The sequence below is a fragment of the Alligator sinensis genome, unplaced genomic scaffold (assembly GCF_000455745.1).
Source record: "Alligator sinensis unplaced genomic scaffold, ASM45574v1 scaffold36_1, whole genome shotgun sequence".
Taxonomy (NCBI): Eukaryota; Metazoa; Chordata; order Crocodylia; family Alligatoridae; genus Alligator; species Alligator sinensis.
In genome coordinates this window covers 2259181-2272597 of record NW_005842101.1, presented here as the reverse complement: position 1 = coordinate 2272597, position 13417 = coordinate 2259181, and the positions used below count along the sequence as shown (strand labels likewise).

The following is a 13417-nucleotide window of genomic DNA, read 5'->3' as shown; positions in this document are numbered from 1 at the left end:
TTCCCTACAGGCTTTTCTGACCCCTGGATATCCCGCAGAAAAAAGAAGTGGAACAATGCACACACAGGTAGTGTATGCAACTGAAAAGAGGAGCCAGGCTGCCCAGAGCCATGCTGCAGCTGCCAGCCAGACTCCGCCCAGGAGGATAACTCCTGCTGCAGCCCCTGCAGGACCTCAGGTAAGGCTGCTGGGGCCAGTCCAGTACTGGCCCCAGCCTTCCCTACCGCCCCTGGGGTAGCTTGCCGCATGCCAAAGCACGCATGGCACAGGCATTCCCCAGGGACAAGCAGCTGCAGTGCAAGGTGTACCGCTGCTACTTGTCCCCAGGGAACAAATGTCCATGCTCATATGGATGCGGCCTTTTGGTTTTTCTGAAAAAGAATTAGCAAACTCTTTACTGTCAACGTTTTGGAGACTTCAACAACCACAGCCCTCCTTAGGTGCTATGGATGTCAGATGCTCTGAAATTATAGTGATAGGGGCATATCAGTATAAAGATGTAATTCTCTTTTGTTTGAAATTTCTCCTGAGATGCGGCACTCAATAAGGCTTAATAGGGGTGGGGATTCAAATCCTCTATACTCTCAAAAATAATGCATATAGAAAAGCAAGCAAGCTGGAAACTTCTGAAAGCCCTTTGTCAGACTTCACTGAAACCTGGGAGTTCAGTTTAAAAAATGGATCATTTTATTTTATGAAACCTGGCTTGGAATTTAAAATTAAGACAAAAATACAACAATGGAGAGCTACACTGTAATGCCTTTGTTTGTAAATCAGGATCACGCTTGGCTTGACTGTGTATAGTTTTTAAACATTGCATAGATTTTGCACATGATTATTACATTGTGTCAGTAAAGGACAAAATTCAGGTTGTTTGGGTGCTTCAACTGATGTAAAAGATTAAAATCTCATTTTCAAAAAAAGCTGAGAATCTGCAACTGTCACTGACTTCAATGGGAGTTACAGCACCTATGCAATATCTGGCATAAATAACATGACAACTGAATTACAACAGACCTGTGGCACAGCCAGATAAAATCTGATCTAACTTTTTGTCCCATGTTTCTAATACAATATCACCCCTTCTCTCCTGCACCTTGTATATCCTTAAACTTGCATATCTTCAAATCTTTTACTTAATTAACCTGGCATCTCCCCCCTAAAAAGATATTTCCCATAAATTTTCTTCTGAAAAGACAGCATACATAAGAAAATTAGAACATAAAACATAATTTCAGATAAAGCTTGAGGGGGAAGAGTAAGAATTAAATCTAGTCTTATAAAGGAAATCTAGTTACAGAGCCATAACAAAAGAGAGACTGCCATCACTCCACAATAAAGCAAGTGTCAGTACTGGCAATTTTCTCTCATCCAGAAATCTAGCATATCTCCTATCTATTCAGAGGATAAATTTGAGGAATGCATTTTGTCAGAAGTTACACATATGATAAAAGCATCAACCAGGGAAAATACTAGTCAGGAGTCTATTTGCTATAATAGGCAAGTTAGATTTTCCCTTTTGTATTTTGTAAGAAAGACTCATCTTCAATGTTTTCTGCTGGGATCTCCTTTAGGGAGAAGAATTGGAACAGTTTAGTACCTGGGATTTTAGTGACCTTGGAAGTCCTTGGAGGTACTCATAAAACTGAATTTAAACTTCAAAAACCATACTGAGGTGAAATATATCACAACTATGGCAATTTAATCCCGGAGAAACCACACCAGCATAGTAAATTGAATAGTCTACCTAAAATCTCTCAGTATCTATCAAAATCAAGAACCCATACTAAACATAAAAAAAGATGTTTACATAGGTAACTCTTCTTCAATGTCAAAGAAACATCACACACTTTAACTACAGCTCAGAAAGTTCACCATGCAATATCCAAAGTTCCCTTTATATGATCACATATCTGCAAAATCAAAATGCTGCGTTTCATTCTAATCAAGTTTGCCTGAAATAAATTATATAATCCTCATGGCATGTAAACTACTGATCTTCACATTTTCTCCCACACATTTCTCCTCAACTAAAGATGCAAGTGGCCAACACTGCAGTAAAAATCTTGAGAAGGTCCAAATCATTTTATTCATGTTAAATGTGGGTTACTTTTGCACAGGTGAGCACTACATCTAATTCTAATTTACAGTCTTCTTTGCAACAGGCCAGTATGAAAAAGCAGGTAAAAAAATTCCTTACTAGTTATCTGATATAAATGAATGCCCTGAGAGAGATAGCCCCATCTCTACAATCCTCCTTTCTCTATCCTGTCAAGTATGGAGTGTGGATAAAAGGGAAAGGGCCCAGCCAGAACACCTTCACTCTACCTATTCCTAATTGCCAGAAGAGCTCATTGAATCATTGGCAGCTAGCAAGACAACATTTCAGAAGTCATTATCATAGAAACATAGAGAAGTAGGTCTGGAAGGGATTTCTAGAAGTCACAGAATCATAGAAAATTAGGGTTAGAAGGGGCTTAAGGAGGTCATCTAGTCCAATCCCTGGCTCAAAGCAGGACCACCCCCAACTAGATCATTCCAGACAACTGTTTGTCTAGTCGGGTCTTAAAAACCTCCAAAGATGGAGAGTCCACAACCTCTCTGGGTAACCTGTTCCAGCATTTTACTACCCTCTTAGTGAGAAAGTTCTTTCTAATATCTAACCTAAACCTCTCTTGCTGCAACTTGAGACCGCTGCTCCTTGTTCTGTCATCTGCCACCACTGAGAACACTCTAGTTCTATCATCTTTTGAGCCACCCTTCAGGTAGTTGAAGGCTGCTATTAAATGCCTCTCCACCCCCACCCCCCCGGTCTTATCTTTTCTAGACAAAATAAGCCCAGTTCCCTCAGCCTCTCCTCATAAGTCATGTCTCCCAGCCCCCTCACCACTTTTGATGCCCTCTGCTTGACTCTCTCCAATTTGTCCACATCCTTTCTGTAGTGGGGGGCCCAAAACTGAAAACAGTACTCCAGATGTGGCTTCACCAGTGCTGAATAAAGGGGCATAATCACTTCCCTTGATCTACTGGCAACACACCTACCAATGCAGCCCAGTAGGCCATTAGCCTTCTTGGCAATAAGGACACTCTGCTGCTCATATTCAGCAAATTGTTCACTGTAACCCCCAGGTCCTTTTATGCAGAGTTGCTGCCCAGCCAGTCAGCCCTCAGCCTGTATGACTGCATGAGATTGTTTTGTCCTAAGTGCAGGACCTGACACTTGTTGTTGTTGAACCTCAGGAGATTTTTGTTAGTCCAATCCTGCAATTTGTCTAAGTTGCTCTGAATCCTAGCCCTACCCTCCAGCATATCTACTACTCCCCCCAGCTTGGTGTCATCTGCAAACTTGCTGAGAGTGCACTCTATGCCATCTTCCTGGTTGTTAATGAAAATATTGAACAAAACTGGCCTCAAGAATGTCCTGGGACACTTCACTTGATACCAGCTCCCAACTAGACATCAAGCCATTGATTACTACCCTCTGAGCCCAACAATCCAGCCAGCTTTCTATCCACCTTATAGTTCTATCCACCTTACAGGTAATCTAGTCCAACCCTCTGCCTGAGGCAGGATTATCCCTATCTAGCCCATCCTATACAAATCCACTGTCTAAACTTCCAGCAAAACTATACAGTCAACCCAGACACAACACAAGACATAACACTAATCAGCCAGATGTAAATCAGAGGACCAGAGGCAAGTATCCTGATGCTGCAAGGTTCTTAAAATACATTCAGGAGATCCCAGGAAGAGGGCCATGGCCTCTGCTACAGAGGAAGGCAAAAACCCTCAAAGTCCATACCTATATGACGATATAAAATTCCTTCCTGACCCCAAATATGGCAATCAGTCTGACCCTCAGCAGACAGGCAAGACTCTCTAGTCAGCATTAGCACAGACTAGTCAAAATACCCAGCCATGGCCAATGTCTCCGATTAAAATGCAACAGCAGGAAGGGAAAAATTCCTTCTTGGCCCATGCAACAACCAGCAAAGGCCAGAAGCATGGGAAATACCCATAGTACAACATAGGCATAGCTACACCTAGATCATCCCTGACCATAGCTCAACCTCTTCTTGAACACCTCCAGTGATGGAAATTCTACAACAGCCTATTCTACTGCCTTAGTGCTCTAACAGTAAAGCTTTTCCTGATACCCTATCCAAACCTATTTTGCTGCAACTTCAAGTCATTGGTCTATGTCCTCCTTTCTGCAGCAAGAGAGAAAGTTGTTTTCCTCCTTCCTTATGGCAGCTCTTCACATATTTGAAGACTGCTATCATGTCTTCTCTTAAGCACCTTTTCTGCAAGATGAACAGGCCTATTTTCTTCAACTGCTCTAACTAAAGTTGGGAACTCACTTGTGTCTTAGTTGACCTCAGAAACCGATATCCATCTCCCCCCTACCCCCCCGAAATTCCTTTGAAGCCCAAACCAAGTCTAGATCCATCAGACCTCAGAATCAGTAACGTAACATATCCCTACATATTAATCCTCCCCTCCCCATAACAATAGCTAGGAATTTCTAGCCAGAATTGAAATAATTTTGCAGCAGACTCCTTGTCTTATGTAGGAAGGGATCTACAACCCACAAGAGTGCTTGGCATCCAATCTCAATGTAAAGTCCAAATAGAAAGCTTTTAAACAAAAATCAAACAAGTGGCAAACAAATTTCAGTACAGAGACTGATGTAAACATACTTATTATTCAGCTAATAAATTGTCAAATGCAGTTAGAAAGCTAGCTAGCTTTTTTGAATGATTTTTTATTGCTGAGAATATTAATATAAAGCTCATCAGGCTACACTTTTGTAATAAGTACTATATCAAATATAGACACAGAGTTTGTGTATATATACTGCACTAGGTATTTAACTAAAATTGATAAGAACTTGCCATTCATTTCAATGAGAATAGTAGCCTCCAACTTAAAAAATTAACTTTGCTCTGACAAGAAACTCACCACATTTCCTTTATTTTTACTGCTGCCAGAGGGAAACTGTGGCAGGGTCCCATCTAAGCATTCTCCCTCATGACATAAATGGTCCTATAAACCTACCTCCCCTTTCTCCAAATATTTCCTGGCTCCTCAAATAACTTATTCCCAGCTCAGAGCATGGAAGTAATATTCCCAAATTCACCTTATTCCGAAGTTTTAGATTTATAGTTACCATATAGCCAGGGTGAAAGCTGCAGCCCTTTATCCTTTCCACATATCTCCTCCTGTCCTGGTCCATGTTTCACTACTATATTCCCTACAATTAAGGGATTCCACAGCATTCCTTTCTAAGGCTGAACAACAGTTCCCTCCCAGTTACGAGTAATGCCCACTTGCCAGTCTCTTCCAGGGGTTCCTTGCCTGGGATCACTGAAGACTTGATTGGTTGCAGACTGCCCCCCAAAGTCAACCCATGTGTTACTTCTAGAGCAAGGGGAAGCCTGGGATGTTCCCCACTCTGAGACCCTGGCCTTTCAGTCCTTCACCTCCCTGTTCTCCATAGCCCTAACTCAAGGAACAAGCATCCGTTCTACCCCTGAAAGAGGGACTTTACCTCTTATTAAGAAGAACAATTGGAACCTGAGGGCATTTTACTCATGCTTATAGTTGTAGAAGCAGCGAAATGCATGTCAGTGCTGTCAAAATGGCGGTGGTGTGCTTCTGAACTAAAACAGATACGGGGTGCTTTAGTTCAAAAGCGCACTGCCACCATTTTCTGCACGCAAACATGCATTTCGCTGCTTATACAATTGCATGCAATGCAGCGCAGTGTGCATCAGCTCACATGTGGAGCAAACTTGATTAGTCGAGTGTGCTCCGAAGCAGCAGATCTTCGGTGCATCGCGGGACCAAAACGTATATGTATAAATGCCCTGAAGTCCCAAGCTCTGCTTTAATACCTTTACTGGGGAAAAGACCACCTATCCAAGTGTTCTCTGCCCCGTCCTTCAAAGGATTAATCAGTTCCTGTCCCCAGTCCAGCCCACATAGCCCAGGGCATCCTCAAAATTTGTTCTACTGTGTTCTTTCTGGTCTTTTCCAACTGTTGAGCCCCCAAGCTTCTTTGCTGGTCTCTTATCTCCAGACTTTCTCCTCAGACTGTCCCAAACAGGAGATGAAACCTTCTTGCCTTCTTCCTCATTTCTCCAATGCTATAGTCACCTCATTCAACTTTCCTCCAGTCTCAAGGGTGTTGGCCATGTCACCTTTGTTGATATATCAACAAAGTTATCAGGATTCAGTTGATGCTAGAAGTCCATCTAGTCTCCTCCCACAAATAGGCATATCTCTTGCTTCACAGTCTCCACATTTACTACCCTTATGGATAAAGTGAGGCACACAACAGAAATATTACAATAACACCCCATAATATAGCACACCCTGTCCTTATGAGGGCTCTACCATCTACCAGTATTTAGAATCCAGATCCACTTCGCAAAACCTCTCTTTTCTCCCCAGACTCAATTAATGGTTGGATCTTATTCTAGTCAGGAGGTAACTCCTTAACATTTATCCCTATTTCACAGCTGCTGCTCCTTTAAACTCCAATTTCCTTGAAGGAACTGCAGAACACGGTTGGCCAGCTCTAAGCCCTTTTCCTCCTTAAAAGAGACAGACAATTCTGATATAAAATAATGAGACTGTAGCAACAAAACCCCAAGAACATCCAATTAATCTATAATTTGACCTTCCTCAAGAAGACCAATGAAATAATATAGAAGCAAAACTCATACACCTTTACTAAGGTCCACTTACTTGACTAAAAACAGGAACAGCAGTCAAAGTGTTTCACTTGGAATCACTCTGGCAAAGCTATTTAACACACTGTGCCGAGGACTTGCATCAAAATGGAGGAATTTCCCATATCCTTCTACACAGATTTTAACAATTTATGGCAAAGAAGTAAGTTACTCAGTGTAGATTAGATGGATTCAAGCAATGTTTACATTCATGAACATCCCCTTAGTAATTGAAGGAAAATGTTTAGCATTGTCATTCTAAGTTGCTAAAGTTAAAAAAAAACGACAGAGTTAATGGAACCCACAGGCTACTGATGTGGCAGTTTATCAAATGTAGCTGTAATGAAAGATAAATATTACAGGCAATTCGCACTTCATGAAAGGATAAAAGTGTCAGTGTGTAGGTACCAGTTTTACTGCAGGCCATAATCAGCAAGTAAACGAAAGTGCAAATGTCTAAAAAGTTTACAGCCTCCTATGAAGGCCTCATCTTGTCAGATATTGATTTAGGTTTTCAGAGGACATTGCCAGTGTTAAACAAAGTGAGTGTTTGTGAACTTAGAGGACATGTTCTACTTCTGCCAACAAAAGTTGCCTCAAGCTAAATGTTAATGTGTTCCCATCATTTAAATTTAAGGAAAGGGAAGAAATAGTTTCTTACACAACTATTTTCTTCTTAAATAGAGGGCAGTCCAGAGTGAATGTTTCATATTCGCCACCTTCTCCACACATGTGGACTCCATACTTCTTAGAAAGCTGAAAAGAAAGGGAAATAAAGGCATTTAGAATAAGCATAGGTGTATTCAGATGTCTTTTGTTGAAAATACATGTACATCCAGCACTTACAGAAACTAAGTTTCTCACTAAAACTAAAAAGTGGAGCATACCCTGGACAATCCTGCTGGTGTTTACAGGTTTCTCTGCACAGTGTTTTACACAAGTTGATTCATACTATTTTTAAACAATCTCCAACTTACCATCATATTGTTTTCTAGCTAGACCATTACCATCCAGATACAAAATGATAGCCACTGCATCACAGCAGACAGGAAATGCTGCTGAAATAAGATTATTTTAGGAAAGTGGCTAGAAAACTATAATAACTTTTACATGCATTCCCATATTTAGTTATGAGCTAATCATGGTTCCAATTAAGTCAACAGCAAAATGCCCGTTGACCTTAATGGAATCAGGATGTCATTCTGAGAGGAAGAAACATTTATCTTTTTTTTTTTCCTGGTTACACCCTTGCATTGAATGCAATTGTAAATCAACTAATGAATTTATAAAAGATTTTGCCTGCTGAGAAACTCTGATACATCACATAACAATGTAAACATGGCAGGTGCCAAAGGATAATTGTCCATTTTTAATTCTAAACTTCTAAATTTTAATTTGCCCAATTTAACAATTAGCAAACCTGGGGCTGGATTCAGAGTTTCTCTCAGTTAACACTTGTACAATGTGTTAATCCTATTTCTGTCTTAATACATCTGTTATGCACCCTAACCAGACAGAATTGTCTTCCAGGTTTTCAGCCACATTGCTGCTGCAAGAAGAATCACTAAACCTGTATTGCCAAATCAGGAGGCTCTGTCCCGCTCTGAAATGTCAAGCACTAGCTGCAGATGGAAGAAGGTCCCAGCTAAATGGGGTCAGAGAAAGAACCCCCAGTTCATGATGCCCCTGGATTTGCTCTCCGGCACCTATGAAATATGGAGGTGGCTTCTTCATTAGATATTTGCTAGGGCTGTTCGAAATGGCTGTATTTCAATTCAGTTTCGGATTTGGCCATTTCGGAGGACAGTGATTCGTTTCGGTGTTTCAGATCAGTCCTGTTTTGTTTCAGCTGAATATGTTTCGGAGATTTGGCCCTACTGAATCTCCTCCAAATCGGTTTTGAATGGGCTGCAAGGGAAGCTTCACAGAGCCCTATGCAGCTGGGCAGGGCTTGAGGCTGGGGGCTGCAGGGCCCCAGCGAGGAGCAGGATGGGGCCCTGGGTGCCTCATCCGGGGGGGAAGCAGGGGAAGAGGGTCCCTACCCTCTGTGCAGGTGAGGAGACCCCCGCACAGATCTCTGATCCCTGTCATGCTAGGTCATGGGGTAGGGAAGCACTGCAGAGTGGAGAGCAAGCCTGATGGTCCCTGCTGTGTGACTAAGCTCCACAGGGAGCAGAGATCAGTGTCGGAGTTCTCCTCGCCATTGCTGCCGGCCCCTCACTGCCCTGGCAACATGGGCTGCAAGGAGCGGGCAGTGGCAGCGAGGAGACCCTAGTGCAGATATCTTTTCCCTGCAGAGCCAGGTCACATGACGGAGACCAGCAGAGATCCACGATGGGGTATCCTCCCCGCCGCTGCCCACCCTGTGCAGCCCTGGATCTCTGCTCCCTGTGGAGCCAAGTCACGTGGCACAGACCAGCACAGCCCTGCCATGCAACCTGGCTCCGCAGGGAGCAGAGATCCATGCTGAAGTCTCCTCCCCATCGCTACCCGCCCCATGCAGCCCCGGATCTCTGCTCTCTGCAGAGCCAGGTTGCCCAGCGGGGACCAGCACTGCCCTGCCATGCAACCTGGCTCTGCAGGGAGCAGAGATCTATGCCAGGGTCACCTCGTCACTGCTGCCCACTCCTTCCTGCCCCATGTTGCTGGGGCAGTGCAGGGCAGGCAGCGGCAGCAAGGAGACTCCTGGCGCATATCTCTGCTCCCTGCGGAGCAGAATTGCATGGCAGGGCAGCAGCTTACAGCTGTTTCCCTGCAAGCCCAGTTCTGAAACACTGAAATTTTCCAAAACATTTCCAAAACGTTTCAGGTGCCTCATTTCATTTCAGAGATGTTTCTGAGCCTTCCATTTCAATTCAGATTCGGTGTTTTGGGCACCAAAACAGCCCGAAACACCTCCAAAACAAATCAGCTGCTGGAATTTCAAACAGCCCTAATATTTGCCTAAAGCAGGAGTATTAAACTGACCCTGTCTCCCAGGTCAGATCTGGACCACAGTGCTCCTCACAGGATAGAGGATCTGATGGGGCCAGTAACAGAAGTAGCAGGGCAGGTGGCAAGTCAAGAAGAGCTGTGTCAGCACAGCCTTTATGTGCCCCACTGCCACTGACAACCATGCTCAACAGCACCCCTCTGATTAGCTCTGGATTCTGTGTCAAGCCTCACCTGACCCTAGCCCTACCCCCTCTAGAGGCTGAAGAAAAATCTGACTTCACACATCTGGATAATATAACCTGGCTATGGCCCCAAAAACTAAAATAATATTTTGCCACAGTTTTCAGTAGGACAGAGATGTAGGATATGGGACAGGATGACTAATAAGACTAAGCATATAGAAATGGAAGTTACTAAAACAAAACTCTAAGAATTTAATGAGCTCAAACCAGGAAGACTGGAAAATCTCCACCCTAGAAAGCTGAAAGAATTGTCACAAAATACTGAAAGCTTCACAGCAAAGATTTTATGTGCACCTATCAAATCACAGGTGGGACCATACAACTGGTAAACAGAAAATGTAGTGCTCCATATTAAGACAGACATGGCAGACTACAAAGAATTTGGCAGTACCAGGGAATGGAATTTGGTGCAGGAAGTCCTTTCACATCCCCATTCAGAACAGGCATTTCAAAACTAGAATGGAAGTCAGAGCCACAAAGCTGCTCCACAGGAGATTTGGATTACTTAATTCCCTGACCTTTTTGTTAGTTTCCAAAGGGCTACAAACAGAGCTAGAGATAGTACCAGAGTCTCTGCAAGTTTCAGTGGTATCCTTATGGGGCTGTGAAGTCTCAGATTTAGACAGGCAAGAGGACGGCAGGACAGGTTTCAGTGAGAAGATCTGAATAGGGAACCTTCCACCAGGATTCAGGCAAATTTCTCCACAATGAAAGAGATGGGTCTCTATAATGAGCCAATACTGGCACCCAGATAGGTGTTTCATCCCTGGACTGGAAAGAGATCCCATGGACTTGCCTATGGGATACCTCTGGGGCCTACTTTTGCACTTATTTCAGGCCCAAGATGTAAGAGATCTATATAAAGATCACTTTCCAGGAACACAATTCTCTGAAGTAATAGAGGAATCTTAGGATCATAGGAAAATAGGGATGTTATGGATATCATAAGGTCATCTAGTCCAGTCCCCTGCACAAGACAGGATCAACCCTGGCTAAATCATCCCACCTGCTCTTAAAAACTCCCAAAAATAAAGATTCCACAATTTATCTGTTCCAATGTCTGACCACCCTCATAGTCAAAGAGCTCCTCCTAGTCTCCAGGCTAAACTTCCCCTGCTGCAGCTTGAGGCCATTGCTCCTAGTCCTGTCCCCTACAGCCACAGATAAAAGACCATCTCCATTCTCTCTATAATCACTCTTCATTTATTTGAAAACTGTTATCATATCCTCCCTCACTCTTCTCTTTCCCAGGCTAAATAAGCCTAGTTCTTTCAGTCTTTCCTCATAGGTCTAGTCTCCCAGGCCCCCAATCATTTTTGTTGCCCTGCACGGAACTCTTTCCAAACTCTTCACATCCTCCTTGATGTGTGGGCCCTAAAACCAGACACAATACTCCAGGTGAGGCCTCATCAGTGCCAAATACAGCAGAAGAATGACTTACTTTAACTTGCAAGTGACAAACAATACAACCCAGGATGCTGTTGCCATTTTTTGCAACAAGAGCACAGAATTGGCTCATATTCAGCTTAAGGTCCACTGTAACCATCACATCCTTCTCCGCAGCACTGCAACTGAGCCACTCATTCCCCAGTCTGTTTGCGCATACAGTTATTCCATCCCAAGTGCAGGACTTTACACTTGTCCTCATTGAAGCTCATGTCATTGATTGTGGGCCATTTCTCCAGTCTATCCAGGTCATTCTGGATCCTAGCCTCCAGAAATGCACAATTCTACCCAAATTGGCGTCATCCAAGTGGTGCTAAATGTACACTTAATCCTATCATCCAAATCATTAATCAAAAAGATGTAGAACCATACTGAACTCAGGACAGACCCCTGCGGAACCAGACTTTCTACTTTCTCCTAACTAGACATTGGGCTATGAGAACTACTCCCTGAGTATGATGATCCAACCAGTTATATATCCACCTTACAGTACTTTTGTCTAATCTGCATTTCTTTTGCTTACTAATGACAAAGTCATGGGAGAGAATGTCAAAAGCCTTGCTAAAGTCAAGGTATGCCACATCTATTGTTCTTCCTCCATCCACAGAACCTATCACTTTATCATAAAAGGAAATCAGATTGGTCAGGCATGACTCACTCTTTGTGGGCACATCCCAACGAGCATACACATGCAGGGGCACATGTTTTCCACGGGACAAATAGCAGTCACACATATTTGTGCAGCTGCTATTTGTCCCTGGGCACACCCCTGCATGTGTGATCCAGCACATTACAAATTGACCTCAATGGGGTAGGAGAGGCTGGGGCCAGCACCCGTGCTCGACCCAGCAGCCTTACCTGGGGGCTTCCCAGGGCAGCAGTAATGCCAAACTGGCTGCTTAGAGCCTGGCTGGCAGCCAGTGTGCCTCTGGCTGGCCAGGCTCTGTTTCTGGTGGCAGATGCTGCTGCTGTGTGCACCGCATCACGTTTTTTAGTGGCATTTTTTTTTTAAACCAGGATCTCCCAGTGTAAAAAAAACTGCTGTGCTACAAATTAGCAGTGCTGAGAATGGGTGCATATGTGCCATGTGTGATTTGCAGTGCCTCAAACAATTTCTTGATCACCTTGTTCTCCTCTAGGTGTGCCCAAAAGATAACACTATGTAAACATCTTGTGTGCCCAAAAGATGTAGACATGACACTATCACAAGATTGGCATAGCTTAAATCCCAGTAAGCAGTAAGACACTGTAACAAGAGGAATACGTACATAAACTCTTTAATTTCTCCACCTAAAGAAAGGGGAGAGAATTCAGGAGGGGCCACAAAGGAAGGGAAGCCCCAAAAGTAGCAGTACAGCCTTGTGCAGTAACAAATAAAATGAGGAGGGACTGAAAGGTTCAAAGCACAATCCCAAATAAACTAATAAAATAAGCACCAATCTTTTTCTTATTAATTCTGGGAAAAAAGAGAAAAAAAGCAGTAAAATGGTGGTAATCACAACAGAAAAGAAAGGCCTGAAAGGGAGGCCTGAAAGGAAGGTTTGTAGGCTATAAACATAAGTGAATGGGTACTTCAATTAAGTGAAACTGAAGAGTAAGAAGTGTACATCCCATCAGCATGAGGATACACAGAAAAAAGGCTGCAGCCTAACATGTACTGTTAAGACCTGGCCTGGGCACAACTTCAAGAGATTCATACTGCACTCTCTCCATATGTAGAATGTCTACTGACTTCTTGAAGACTTTGCAGGGCCAAAGCCTAAGAAATGTGCACCACTTCTGGTAAATGGAAAGTTGCTTGGCAATTTTTAAGCGTTAGTACTTTCAGATTATTGCTGCTGATCTGACTATTCAAACAAATAAGTTCTAATGCTGTCAATGCAATGTCATGTGTATGTTCAGAAATGAAGAATGCTATAGCTATAGGTATAGAATGCTGCATCTTGAAAAACATTGACTGTTTAAATGACTTTGGGATTATAATGGAGAATCAACTGAATAAGAACCTACCCTGTAATACTATGGCAAAAAGAGCTAATGTAATCTTGGTATGTATAA

The 13417-nt window shown here is 43.1% G+C and overlaps 1 protein-coding gene across 2 annotated transcripts in view; it reads right to left on the bottom strand.

Annotated features, from left to right (window-relative positions):
- The window catches only part of DPH6 (diphthamine biosynthesis 6), a 318847-nt gene that overhangs the window by 171654 nt on the left and 133776 nt on the right, over window positions 1-13417 (bottom strand). For both annotated transcript variants that reach the window (XM_025204914.1, XM_025204913.1), the window contains exon 7: window positions 7399-7493. In XM_025204914.1, the coding sequence (XP_025060699.1) occupies window positions 7399-7493 (95 nt within the window). The remainder of the gene's footprint in view (window positions 1-7398; window positions 7494-13417) is intronic.